Source organism: Papio anubis, chromosome 6 (assembly GCF_008728515.1).
Source record: "Papio anubis isolate 15944 chromosome 6, Panubis1.0, whole genome shotgun sequence".
Taxonomy (NCBI): Eukaryota; Metazoa; Chordata; class Mammalia; order Primates; family Cercopithecidae; genus Papio; species Papio anubis.
In genome coordinates this window covers 47,975,628-47,990,875 of record NC_044981.1, presented here as the reverse complement: position 1 = coordinate 47,990,875, position 15,248 = coordinate 47,975,628, and the positions used below count along the sequence as shown (strand labels likewise).

The 15,248-nt window shown below is 36.9% G+C and overlaps 1 protein-coding gene across 1 annotated transcript in view; it reads left to right on the top strand.

Moving 5' to 3' along the window:
- The first annotated feature begins 2,505 nt into the window (after window positions 1–2,505).
- RHAG (Rh associated glycoprotein) overlaps window positions 2,506–15,248 on the top strand; it is a 30,092-nt gene continuing 17,349 nt past the window's right edge. Inside the window, exon 1 of the mRNA XM_003897714.5 lies at window positions 2,506–2,737. Coding sequence (XP_003897763.3) covers window positions 2,581–2,737 — 157 coding nt within the window. The 5' untranslated portion in view covers window positions 2,506–2,580. The remainder of the gene's footprint in view (window positions 2,738–15,248) is intronic.

Genomic DNA, 15,248 nt, shown 5'->3' with positions numbered 1-15,248 from the left:
CTATTGCCTTTGTGATTCAGAACTGTCAGGAGAGAGATTTCTAAAATGCTGTTGAAATCTTCAGGTTCACACTACCATGTGTTGGTCTGCCAGGAATTTGACCCTCCCAAGTTTCATGACTTGAGCTTGATCCTCCTTTTTGTTCCAGGCACAGAGAACCTGATGATAAGCCCTCATTGATGGAAGTAATGAGACAGCAGACAGCAGTATGAAAGCTACTGTCAGGATTCTACATATTTTTAATTTAAAATGAAATGTATTAAAGTTATTCCTCTCTCCCTTCCTCACACCGCTGACCTGCCTGCTGAGTGTTTCTCCCTTCAAGTCTGCCTTTAATTCAATTCACTCAAATGATGTTTATCAATTATATATTGTGCTAGACATGGTATTATTCACTCTAGATAACAAATGAGGTGCAAAAGAGACACAGCCCCTGTCCTGGAGCTAACAGGCCAGTAAGGGAAACAGACATTCTTAAAAATTATACGTAAATACAAACACTACATAAATATAGCACACACAGCCAACTGTACTAAATGCAAAGACCACAATTCAATGAGAGATAATAGTGGAAACCTGGTTTAAGGTAGGAGATCAAGGAAAGTTTTTCTGAGGAAGTATCATTTTATCTGAAAACTGAAGAATGATGGATGATGTATACAGGATAGGGGGCAGACAATATGTGCAAAGATTTCCAATTAGAAAGAGAAGCTTATGTGAAGAGCTGAACAAGAGAAATATTTTCCCGATGGTACATGATGCAACTTATTTCAATGCAAATGTCTACATTCAGAAGAAGGCAACAAATCTGAATTCCTCAGAGATAAACAGACTGAAGTCAAGTCCTAGCACAGTCCCATTACCTACATGAGTAGAATCGTCTACTCCCCATGTGTTGAGTGGTTGCTGAGCTGCTGCAAATGTCCCAGAGAAAGAGAGTTGCCATCGGTCTTGGGTTATTTAATATATTGTGTCACTTTTTGTTAAAGAGTTTAAAACAACTGATTTATGATATTGTTTAGATGTTCTTGCAATTTATCATTTGATACTTGGTTTTCACAAGTTTATGTATAGTTTATTAACATATATACTTTTCATTTAGGGTTTGTTGGAGTTCTCATGAACACTCTTTAGGCTACTGCAAAACCAAAAATTAAAGTGTGAGATGTACACAAGTATTTTCATAGCTAAGAATGTGAACCCACTCCTCTTGTACTATCCTGTAAGGAACAACGGAAATAGTCATTTTTCAAAGTATTTGTATATTTATCAAATTTCAGAGATCATTTAGTCCTAATATATCATGTTCTACTGTGAAAAATCATACCAGAAATATCAAAAAAATGTTGCTGCTTTGTTTTATACACATTTGTTATAATGTAGACTTTGTCTTGGCAGTCATTTGCACTCTCTCTTCAAATTCTACATAGAATCTTTTGGAAATTGGATTTCATGAAAGAAATTTCATTTAACTGGTAGCTCTTAGTCCTCAAAAATAGGTTTATTCTGCTATGAGAACAATTCCAAAGTGGAGACAAGAATTCTTCCACCCATATGGTAGTTTTGAATTGCTTAGCATCTTATTTACAATTGACTATCTATCAGTATGCTAGATTAGTTATGTTCCTGTTTAAGTTTACTCTCTTCCTATTTAAGACTAAAACATATATCACAACTCATTTGTTTACTTCTATATTTACACTTGTGTAAACCAGAGTAAGGAGTCAAGAAAAACTTCATAAATACACAAAACTGCTCCTTACAGTCCTATATATTCCCCATTGCTCATGGATAATATTTAACATCTAGCATCCTTGGTATTGAATGTGAGGGTCTTTACAACACAGTCCCCTCCATTACAACATTACCTCTGCCACTTCCTCATTTTCTCCTCATCTGTTTTATATTCCAGCTTTGCCTGACTAATTGCCATTTCCAAAACATGCCACGTTCTTCCAAGCTTTGTACCATTCCCTCTATCTGTTTTACTTGCAAAACCCTATTTATTTTTTAGTTCTCATATCCGTATTATTTTATATACTACTGTTCTTGGGCTAAGGCAAAAAATGTCACTGCCTTATTTATGTTTTATAATACTTTTATAACCACTATTATATCACATATTTGTTTTTATATAATCATTCACTTATATTTATGTTTTCCCAGCTAGATTCTTAATTTTCTCAAGAATAGACCAATTCTATATTTTGCTTTAGATTCGTGCCTTCTACAAAGCCTTCCACGATGTTTGGCATACAATAAGCCCTCAAAAAATGTCTACTGAATTAAGTTAAACATGATTCTAGAGGCCTGTGCAATAGATCATTGGCATCATCCAGCTTCTCACAATTTCATTGCATATTCTTCAAATCAACACTTAGAATGACAATTAGATTACACAGCATAATTTTCCCCAATGGGTGGGGCATTTTAACCAGTCTTGCCCATTTTTTTTTCTTGTGATGTCATGGGGGTGCCTTGAACATGCAGTCGAATTCCACACACAGAGCAGTCCTTTGTTCTTATCAACATCTCACAGCCTGTGAAGCTCTCAGTGTGCCTCTGTCCTTTGCCACAAACATGAGGCTCAAATTCCCTCTCATGGCCATAGTCCTGGAAATTGCCATGATTGTTTTATTTGCATTATTTGTTGAGTATGAAATGGACCAGACTACTCCCCAGCAGCTCAACATCACCACCTCAACAGACATGGGCAAATTCCTTGAGTTATATCCTCGTGAGTAGGCAATTTACTACTTACTATACATTTTTGGGTTCTTCAGTTTCTCAGAATGTGAAACAATTGACTACTATAAACCCTTGAGCTCCTTGTAGAATTATATGATGATTATGAGTGCTAAGATATTACATGCTTGTGCTGTGACATCTGGTCTTCTTCTCTGTGATTAAGGTGTTTGGTTAGAACTTTTTCCTATGAAAATATCAGAAAAAGAAGCTGAAAATTAAAATAACTTATTCTTTTTGTATTGCTTATTTACTGCTAACTGACCTTCTTTTTTCCTTCAGTTGGTCACTAGTTCTGCAAAGAAAAGTATCACACTTCCTTTGCATTCCCCACTGAAAGGGCCAAGGGTAACTTTCGAGGAGAGAGAGTGCTAAGAAAATGAAATTATAAGAAGGGAACCCTAGATTTCATGTGAAGACCCTAAGGAATAAGAAGGGGTATTTAGCATGATGTAGGAAGTTAATGGATTTTTAATCAAAAAGGTGTACTCAGAGTTTTACAATATTCTGAAAGGAAGTCGGTTTGTTCCTTTGAGATGAAAAGAAATGTGTGAATACTTAACATATTTTAAAAACAACATCCTTCCTTTGGAATGATGACTAAGCAAAGAGAGAAATTTAGTTTCAAGTTTGGAAGGGTAGGCTGTAAAATAGGTAATATAACAATGATAACTACCATTTACTGAGTCCTTATTATAAACCAACACATCCATTACCTCATTAACCAAGAAGGGAGACAGTAGTAGGTAACTATCATATAGACTATTTACTTTTCTTAAGTAAGGTTAAAATAATCTTAAAAAAATAAAAATTATTTAAAATGGTATAATGTTTATTAGACTTCATAGCATATGTCTAAGCTTTTTAAAAAAAACAATTTGACACTCTTTTTTTTATTCCTACTTTTTATAGGGAATTAATGTAATGGGGGTATTCCCATGTAGAAATAATGGCCTAGAGTTGCTAAGTGACATAACAAAAATATAAAATTGAAAGTTAAGGACAGAATTAGGATAATAAGACAGAGAAAACTAGACTCCAAGTCCAGTTGTCTTTACACTGCATAGATGTCCAAGAGGGTTCTTGATTAAATTAAGTTTTATAATTTGCAAGTTAGATAATAAAACAGAAAAATATTCTGTTCAACTATGTATGCTTTTGTACATTTCATTCGTTCATCCATTTATTCATTTAGTAAATATTAAGCACTAAGCATGTGCTACAGCAAATTTATTCAAAAATAAAACAAATATGATTATTTTATTCTAAGACTCCACTGTCTAATACACTTGTAAACAAAGAGATGAAATACAATGTTAAAAATGCCAAAAAAAGATCTAAGATTAATATAGTTTAAATAAAGTTATCTTAAGACTTTAAGAGCTTAATAATTGCGTCGTTCAAGCTGAACTTTCTGAGTTTCAGCATCAAATCTCCTAGGTAAAACTTCAGTTCACAATTTGAGATCAAGACCAGGTTGAAGGAAAGTCACTAAACATGGTCATTTTTCAGTAACCTAGCAATAGATGAGTAAATTTTGGACATCTGGTGTGCAGCATAATTGATGATAGTTAACAATACTGTATGGATACTTGCAATTTCCTGAGATGATATAGCTTCAATTCAATCTGATCATCCCCCGTCCCCCCCACACACACAGGTATACACACACACACACACACACACAAACACATACAGGTATACACACACAATGGTAACAACATAGAGGTGATAAATGTGTTAACTAGCTTGACTGTAGTGATCATTTCACAAAGTATACGGATATCAAAATATCAAGTTGTATGCCTCAAATGTATATAATTTTATATGTCAATTATATCTCAATAAATCTTTTTAAAAATATAGTTTAGTAGTCATATCACTCTTCTACACCACTTGTAAAAACATGAAAATTTTTTGATTTTATGATTCATGAAGAAAATGTTTATTAAACTACCAATTCTTGCAAGCAATCTTCAGTCTCTTAAGTTTGTAGGCACTAGGTAGTGAATAAAACAAACCAAATGGTATTCCATTGTGTATATATGCCACATTATTTTTTATCTATTCATCAACTGATGGATACTTAGGTTGATTCCGTATCTTGGCTATTGTGAATCGTGCTGCAATAAACATAAGAGTGCAAACATATCTTTCATTTTCTTTGGAAATATCCCTAGTAGTGAAATTGCTGGTTCATGTGATAGTTCTATTTTTAGTTTTTTGAGAAACTTCCATATTGTTTACATTATAATATACATTCCCACCAACAGTGTGTAAGAATTTCCTTTTCTCTGCATGGAGGTAGAGAGTAGAATGATGATTACTAGAGATTGGGAAGGGCGTTGGAACAGGGAAAATGATGAAGAAAGTTTGGTTAATGGTTACAAATATAAAGTTAGATAAAAGGAATAAGTTCTAGTGTATATAGTACAGTAAGGTGACTGTAGTTAACAATAATATATTGTATATTTTGAGATAACTAGAAGAGAAGATTTGAAATGTTTCCTATACAAAGAAATGATACATGTTCAAGGTGATGGATATCCTGAATAACATGACTTGCTTATTACAATTCATATGCATTTATCAAAATACCATCCACATATATCCCACAAATGTGTATAAATATTATGTATCAATTTTAAATAGAAAAGAAAATGAAAAAACAAGACAAAATGGGCAAAGTCCATGTCCTCAGGAAGTTTACTTTCCATGGGGGAAGGCAGACAAGGAGATGTGCGACCAGACACATCTGAATGTCTAAATGTATACCATATATTTAGATGGTTAAAAAAAAAATGCCATGGCTGTAAATGAAGCAAGATTAGAGACATAAATGCATTTGGACAAGAGATGTTTTTTCAGCCTCTCTCCACCAGGGTTATGTGAGAGAACAAAATCCTAATAACTCAAGGCATCCACTGCATGCAATTAATTAACTTGTCTCCTATGCACCTAGAATGCCACAAAGTGGAATTTTACATGAAAGGTAGCCTTCATTCATTCAAAATGCTGTCCATAGCCCAGTCTATACACAATTAAAAGTTCTCTCTTCAGTAAGGGTGGGTCTCAAGACTCAAAATTCTGGAAAGTTCTCATCTTCCAGTTCAGTTATATTATTCCTGCTTAAAATCGTTTGTAGAATAGACTGAGAAAGTACATGACTGAGGTGTTATATACATATATATAATATATATTATATATACATGTATTTCCCTACATTTCAAACAATTGACTTACACAAAGTTTATGTAATGGTATAAGTTAATGGAGAACAGATTGTTTATATTTATTAATAGAAAATAATGTTCAAGTCAAATGAGTATTTTGGGTGCCTACCTAGTTCCATGCCCAGTGCCAGTGCAGGGATTCAAGCATAGAAAAGGTTCGTTTCCTCCCCCAAGAAGTTCACAGTACGTTATGATAGTTCTCAATTGCAGTATGGTAAAAGATTTGAGTATTTCAAAAATAAATGAAGTTGTATATTAATCTACATTTTAAGTAAACTACAGAAAATACAAATTTATTCTCATCACTTGTATTCTGTTATGCTTTTTGAATGGGAGAGAAGGGAATTATGTTACAGAACCCTTGGATTTGCACACAGCCCTAAGCACTCTGAAACTATGTTATGTACCTGAATATCATGTTTCATGCCATGAATAACCTCTGAGATACTCATCTGATAAACTAGCTATACTCCATGGTTTTTGGCTTCCATAGCACCTATCAAAGTGCTGGTCACCCTGTTGAGTCAAATAATTTAAAAAGCACTGAAGTTTGACTGTGTCTGTCAGCTACTCCTTGCTAACATGTAGATGGACTAGAGAAAATTAAGGTTAAAGAGAAAGCTCTCTGGGGACTGTTTACTTTTTTTTTAGAATTCCACAGATGCTAGGTATTTAATATCTAGGGGACATTAAAATCATGTTAATGATCTTTTTATACTCCGTGGCATTAAAAATCCTTTAGTTTATCTTGTACTTTGATTGACTCATTTTCTCATGTGTCACTCTGTAATACTGTTATATTGTTCATTTGAAAAATATTGATTCACTGACTTATACATATCTTCCAAATGTGGACATATTTCCATATATAACATAAAAAAAGAATATCTGTTAATATCATCAACAATCTCTCTAGAAAAGTCTTGCCGAGTATCAGGAAGTTGATAAGCTTGTCATAGCAGAAACACATTTTCTGAAATTCTAATTGTTTAAAAATTGAGAATATATCACAGCTATAAATACTGTCAGTTCTTTAAATTGGGATGATAGCCTCATTTCATGCATTTTTCAGAAAATATCTGCCAGATACTCAAGTCTGAGAAGCAGCAATGTATGTGTCAGTCTTTCTTTCAAGAAACAATGGAATCTTATTAAAATGTTTCTTGTTCAATTAGCAACTCAATCAATCACAAAAGGGCTTTTTTTCTGAGATACCATCACATTTCAGTAGTGCTTTACATATATTTGTATTTCACCAGGCTGATTCATACGTATTAAAAAGTCATGTCATACACAAAAGGCAAATATGATCCCGGAATTGTAATGAAAATAGTTTTAACTTCTCAGACTCCCTGGAAGTTAGTCTGCAGGACACCCAGATATCTGTGGATCACACTTTGGGAACCACCGAAGACAGAGGTGAACTGGCAAAGGATCTACATATCACTTGAAATCATTTCATGACTTTCACCAAAAAATTCAGCAAATCTTCATGTTACAAATGAAGGTAGCTGATTTGTGCTGTGTAAACCATTCCTAGGAAATGGTTTGCTGCTGTTTTGTTACCTGGAATTGTCATGAAAACTGAATTAATATACTGTCCATAATATATGACCTAACATAAAATACTAGTCTCTAGCAGAACCGATATGGTGCCTTTGAATTGAACAGTTTTGCCTATTTAAAAGACCTGGAAGCCATGGGCACAAATAGTACTAAGACCTTGGATTTGAAATATTGTTCCCCACTCCGAGACTCATTGGAGAAATTGCTGGTTCCAGGTTGGGGCAAAGAAAGCACAAGGTAACCCAAGTGCTTAAAGATTAACAGGGCCATGTGAAAAGGACGCAGGATCCTGCTTGAAGGGGCATCAACAGGCCAAATTAGGAATACATAGAGTGTTAAAATAATAATGACATAATGGTAATAGAAATTCAAATAAGGAAAAAGGGATTCAATAAGCCCACAGAAATATTGCACAAAAGGGAAAAAGAGGAGAAGGAGGAAGCTCTTCTTTACAGAAGAATACTAATTAATACAAAAGGAGAATAGACACAGAAAATTGCAATTTTGAAGTTACCAGTGTAATAATCCATTTCAGCAATGTTCATCATGGAATCTAAAATCGCTGGGTGAAAAGTTATTGGACAGCATGGCAATCACATGGTCTGAAAGCATCACCCAGAGATTACTTGATATTTACAGGGTCAAAGTTACATTTATAATGGAGAGATCTGGCAACACAGTCTTAACCAAGTGGTCAAACCTACCATTATCAGTAATAGGAAAAACAAATTATGTGCTTCCTGGTGTGATCTAGTGGGAAGTACACAATACCATCTGTATAATATCTCGCCAAAAATGTTTAGTCTGATTCTCATCATGGTGAAACAATCAAACAAATCCAAATTGTAGGGCATTCTACATAAAAAATGAAATAATACCAGCAATGAAAAGCATGTAAGAGAACTGCTCTAAATCAAAGGCATCTAAAGACATATGACAAAGAAAATGTATGAAACTTGAGTGAATAATTAATCCAGAAATTTTATAAAAAGACAGTCTGGGGATAGTTGGAGTAATCTGAATATAATTTTATATTAGATCATGTTATTATATCGATGTTGGCATTTTTTGGATGTGATGCTGATATTATGGTATTTAGAATGTCCTTTTACTTAGGAGATGTACACACACACAAACACAGAAAGCAAGTGTGAAAATATTAATAACTGATAAATCTGAGTGAATAGTATATAAGTGTTTATTGTATTCTCTTTTCTAAATATTTGAAATATGTAAAAATAACATATTTAGAGGGAGGAAGGAAGATAGTGCCCTAAGGATACTATTCTCTCAAAAAAAGATGAGTTTAGAATACAACCCACTGGTTCAAAAGACTGGAACTCACTAAGGCCAAAAAGCTATATGTATAGCAAACTACCTTGCCAGCCTCGAGCCACTAAAAAGCAGAACAAAATGAAACAAGAAAGCTAACCAAACTTTAACTGGAAAATGAACTTTGTGATTTTCACCAGTTAGTCTATAAGCAAAATTTTTCTGAATAAGACCAATATAGTACCAATTAGATGAATTTGCAATGGCCCTCACCAGTAATCTATTTATGAATAACTGAGGCAATTCCTAAAAAGCTACAAGTGGCAGACTTTCTGTTGAGTTCTCTGAGACAAGCCACCCAATGACTCCTATCTTAAGGGTTGCATTCACTTTCTCCTGCAAAAGTGTCTAACTGGCAGTGGTCCATCAAGTCTATTTAAATAACTGATAAATGAGGACACAGAGCAACAAAGCAGACAAACAAATGAAATAAAACAAGAGGGATATGCACAACGTGGCAACTGTGTACAGTAACACTCAGAGAATGATTCTTAAAAGGTATCTAGAAGATTTTCAGGTAAGGGAGTATTGGGACTGGGCTCATGCCTGCACTTTGGGAGGCTGAAGCAAGAACATCACTTGGGCCCAGGAGTTTGAGATCAGCATGGAAAACATAGTGAGATCCTGTCGCCACAAAACATAAAATAAAAAATTAGCTGAGTCAGGTAGCGTGCACCTGTAATCCCAGACACTCAGGAGGCTGAGGCAGGAGGAGGTCAAGGCTGCAGTGAGTTATGTTCACATCACTGCACTCCAGCCTGGGCAACAGAGCAAGACTCTCCCTCTCTCTCTCTCTCTCTCTCACACACACACACACACACACACACAAAGTGTTGGGTGTGGGATGGAGTGGACATCATTCCAAGCAGCTGGCATATATACATACATATATATATATATGAAATAGAAAGAAGGGAGAGTTTTGTTTCATTTGGGTGGTAGAGAGTGAGTTAGAATAATCAGTTATATTTTAACATGTTGAATTATTAAGTGATATAGTTTGGTTGTGTCCCCAACCAAATTTCATCTTGAATTGTAGTTCCCCAAATTCCCACATATTGTGGGAGGGACCCAGTGGGAGGTAATTGAATCATGAGGGCAAGTCTTTTCTGTGCTGTTCTTGTGATAGTAAGTCTCACAAGATCTGATGGTTTTATAAATGGGAGTTCTCCTACACTAGCTCTCTCACCTATCACTATGTAAGACATGAGTTTGCTCTTCATTCACCTTCCACCATGATTGTGAGGCCTCCCCAGTCATGTGGAACTGTGAGTCAATTAAACCTCTTTCCTTTATAAATTACCCAGTCTCAGGTATATTTTTATTAGCAGTGTGAGAACAGATTAATGCAGTAAATTGGTACAGGTAGAGTGGGATGCTGCTGTAAAGATACCCAAAAATGTGAAAGCAACTTTGGAACTGGGTAACAAGCAGAGGTTGAAACAATTTGGAGGGGTCAGAGGAAGACAGGAAGATGTGGGAAAGTTTGGAACTTCCTTGAGACTTGTTAAACGGCTTAGACCAAAATGGTGATAGTGAGATGGGGAACTTGTTGGGAACTGGAGTAAAGGTCACTCTTGCTATACAAAGAGGCTGGCATAGTTTTGCCCCTGCCCTAAAGATCTGTGGAATGTGAGAAAGATGATTTAGGGTATCTGGTGGAAGAAATTTCTTAGCAGTAAAGCATTTGAGAGGTGACAGAGCATAAAAGTTTAGAAAATTTTCAGCTTGCTGATGCAGTAGAAAAGAAAAACTCATTTTCTGGGAAGAAATTTAATCCAGCTGCAGAAATTTACATTAAGTAATCAGGAGTCAAACATTCCCTCATCACCGAGATAAGGGGAAAATGTCTCCAGGGCATGTTAGAGACCTTCACGGCCATCCCTTCCATCACAGGCCAGGAGGACTAGGAGGGAAAAATGGTTTCATGGGCCAGGCCCAGGGCTTCCCTGCTCTATGCAACCTCAGGACATGGTGCTCTGTATCTCAGCTGCTTCAGCTCTAGTCATGGCTAAAAGGGGTCAATGTACAGCTCTGGTTGTTTCTTCAGAGGCTACAAGCCCCAAGCCTTGGTAGTTTACCTGTGGTATTGGGACTGTGGAAGCACAGAAGTGAAGAATTGAGGTTTGGGAACTTCTGCCTAGATTTCACAGGATGTATGGAAGTGCCTGGATGTCCAGACAGAAACTTGCTGCAGGAGAAGAGCCATCATAGAGAACCTCTGCTAGGGCAGTGCAGAAGAGAAATGTGGGGTGCAAGCCCAAACACAGAGTCTCTACTAAAGCACTGTGTAGTGGAGCTGAGAAAAGGGCCACCATCCTCCAGACCCCAGAATGGTAGATCCACTGACAGCTTGCACCGTGCACCTGGAAAAGTCACAGACACTCAACTCTAGCTGTGAAAGTAGCCTGGAGAGGGGGCTGTACCCTGCAAAGCTACAGGGGCAGAGCTGCCCAAGGTCTTGGGAGCCCACTTCTTGCATCAGCATGACCTGGATGTGAAACATGGAGTCAAAGGAGATCATTTTGGAAATTTAAGATTTAAGGACTGCCCATTGGATTTCAGGTTTGCATGGGGCCTGTAGCTGCTTTGTTTTTGCCAATTTCTCCCATTTTGGATGGGAGTATTTACCCAATGCCTATACCCTCACCGTGTCTAGGAAGTAACTAACTTGCTTTTTATTTTACAGTCTCACAGGTGGAAGTGACTTGCCTTGTCTCACATGAAACTGTGGACTTTTGAGTTAATTCTGAAATGAGTTAAGACTTTGGAGGACTGTTGGGAAGGCATGATTGGTTTTGAAATGCAAGAACATGAGATTTGGGCGGGGCTGGAGTGAAATGAGGTGGTTTGTCTGTGTTCCCACCCAAATCTCATCTTGAATTGTAGTTCCCATAATTCCCATGTGTTGTGGGAAGTAACCAGTGGGAAGTAATTGAATCATGGGGGCCAGTCTTTCCTGTGCTGTTCTCGTGATAGTGAATAAATCTCATGAGAGTTGATGGTTTTATAAAGGAGAGTTGTCCTACACAAGCTCTCTTGCCTGCTACCGTGTAAAACATGACTTTGCTCCTCCTTTACCTTTCACCATGATTGTGAGGCCTCCCCAACCTTGTGGAACTGTGAGCCAATTAAACCTTTTTCTTTTACAGATTACCCAGTCCTGGGTATGTCTTTATTAGAACTGTGAAAACAGGCTAATACATTAGGGCTTGCAAGATATCCTATTGCAGACATAAAAGTAGAATAGAACAAAATTAACAACATAAATTAAACTCTACTAATGAATGAGATGATGCTGAGGATGCTGACGCTGCTGATGGTTGTGGTGATGGCAATGATGATGGTGAAATTGTATCCTGTCAGGTTCTGGTTACCAACCTCAAACCCAAATTTATTTTTAGCAGAAAAGTAGGACAAATTTTAAATTATAATAAAACCACTGATTATAATGATGCTTAATTTGTCATAGGCACTGTGTGAACTTACTGTGTATTTTCTAATCCTCAAAACAACCCTTGGAATACACATGTTAAGAAGCAATACCTATGATAAAATTGGGGTTTAGAAAGATTAAGCAATTTGTCCAAGGTCAAATGTTTAGTAAATGAAAGTGCTTAGTGAGATTCCAACCCAGATTGTCTGCCTCCAAAACCTGTGTTTTAACCACTACGTTCTATAGGCAGCATTGTTTATCAGGTAGGAATTTAGGCCATATTTGTCTACATGGATCTATTGTCTCCAACAGATTTGCCAAAATATTTCTTGGTCTTCACTAACATCAGTCGACTTTTAAAGGGTGAGAATATATTATTTGTGGGGAAAATGAGTTTACTCAGTGAAAATATCAAGTTGAGTGATCTTATATCCTTGTATTCTAAACAAAAATTGTAGAATTCAAAGCAATTGATGTTTTCCAAGATAAGGCACTGTGAGCTTAAAATATATAAAGATATATACAGACAAACACATATTTACACATAGAAAGAGATGAAATTGTGTTTTACACAGCTGATAATATGGGGGGTTTTATGCATGTCATCAACTAATAGCAAAGAAACAGGTTTGGCTATTTGAAAACAGCTAAATATAGTGGTCTCCTCTAAGATTGAGCCTAAATGTGATAGTCCTTAATATACACCAATATCAAAACATAAAAGTTTGTTAGATGTTAGATGTACACCAGAGTTTACATGTTTATTCTGGATATATTTCACACGCACACTGTACCAGATACTGGAGACATGAGGAGGTAGATAAAACACATGCCCTCATGGAGCCTTATGAAGTATTAGTCCCATTTTACAGATGAAGAAACTGAGGCTCAGAGCAATTCACTGGTTATCCAAAGACACACAGCTAGTAAACAATTAGAATGGAATATAAATTACTAGCTAGCGTTGAGCTGACACAGTGTTTTTGATCAGTGTGATGCCTCTCTAAATGTGAAAGATGCCAGGCACAGTGGCTCATGCCTGTAATCCCAGCACTTTGGGAGGCCAAGGCTGATGGATCACCTGAGGTCAGGAGTTCGAGACCAACCTGGCCAACATGGTGAAATCCCACCTGTACTGAAAATACAAAATTAACCAGGTGTGGTGGCACATGCCTGTAGTCCCAGCTAATGGGGAGGCTGAGACAGAAGAATCACTTGAACCCAGGAGGCAGAGGTTGCAGTGAGCCGAGATCGTGCCATTGCACTCTAGCCTAGGCAAGACAGAGTGAGACTCTGTCTCAGTAAATAAATAAATAAATAAATAAATAAATAAATAAAATAAATGTGAAAGACACAACTTATCACAGCCAGGGAGATGGGAATGCTAAGAACAGTGTAGGATTCTAATGCCTTGAGATTTCTTCGCTTTTATAGCTTTCACTATCCTCTTTTATTTTCTGTTAAAAACTTTCAGGAAAATGCTTGAAATAAAAAACACTGAGTTGCTATGATCTCAGGGGGCAGCAAGGAATGGGAGGAAGAGAGCAAGGAAAACGTAGGCACCTGGTTCCCTCTACCCTGCTATCTTGGCCCAAAACAGAGTGCAAAATTTGCTGTGCTACTGGGCAGAAATTTGTAAGTAAATCAAGCCAGCATTTTCTGTTTTGGTATAAAACATTTAAAGAAAATGAAAGTTTTACACTACTTACTATTAATCCTTAAAAGCATAGTTGATTTAGATAAGGATTTCTCCACAGCAGCATCCTTAACACTTTGAACCCAATACTTCCTTGTGGGAAGCTGTCCTATTCACCACAGGATGTTTGGCAGCATCCCTCAGGACATCAGTGGCACCACTCTACCTACTCGAGTTGCAACAACCACAAATGTCTCCAGACATTGTCAAATGTACTCTGGGGGCTAATATTACCTCTTGTTGAGAATCACTTATTTAGACAAGACTTGACAATCCTTAAAACCTGTTGGAAGTCTTCTCCAAAGTGCAAACCCCTAAAGGAGTTCCTTTTCTTCTATAAAATGGACACTATTCCTTCAGTGACAGAGCCTTGTACCACACAACTATAGTTGTGGCCCTCTCCCTGGTTCCCACCCACAAACTCTTAAAGCAGGATAAATGATAACGCAATAATCCTAGTTGTTTATAAACCTTTTTATTCATATCTTTCATACCGAATCATTATCTGTCAAGAGCCTCCACAACTTTTTAAGCTCTTACTAATTTAAATAATAAATGAGGTTCTTAAGCCCCCTTGTGGCGAAAAGCAGTAACAAGAATTACATCAGAAGAGGGAAAAATATTGAAGCACAGTCAATATATGAAATTTCTTTACCCCAATATAAAATATCTGGTTTTCCATCAAAGGGGAAGAGGGGTGAATGCTGCAGAACAATTGTTCCACTAAGGGAAATTATGAAATTAGATAAAACAATTTCTTAAATTAGTTGGTGTATTAGTTCATTTTCACACTGCTGATAAACACATACCCAAGACTGGTAATTTATGAAAGAAAGAGGTTTATTTGACTTACAGTTCCACATGTCTGAGGAGGCCTCACAATCATGGTGGAAGGCAAGGAGGAGCAAGTCACGTCTTACATGGGTGGCAGCAGGCAAAGAGAGAGCTTGTGCAGAGAAACTCCTGTTTTTAAAACCATCAGACTGCCGGGCGTGGTGGCTCACACCTATAATCCAGCACTTTGGGAGGCCAAGGAGGGTGGATCACAAGGTCAGGAGTTTGAGACCAGCCTGACCAACGTGGTGAAACCCTGTCCCCACTAAAAATATCAAAATTAGTCATCCATGGTGGCCCATGCCTGTAACCCCAGCTATTTGGGAGGCTGAGACAGGAGAATCACTTGAGCCTGGGAGGTGGAGGTTGCAGTGAGCCAAGATTGCACCACTGCACTCCAGCCCAC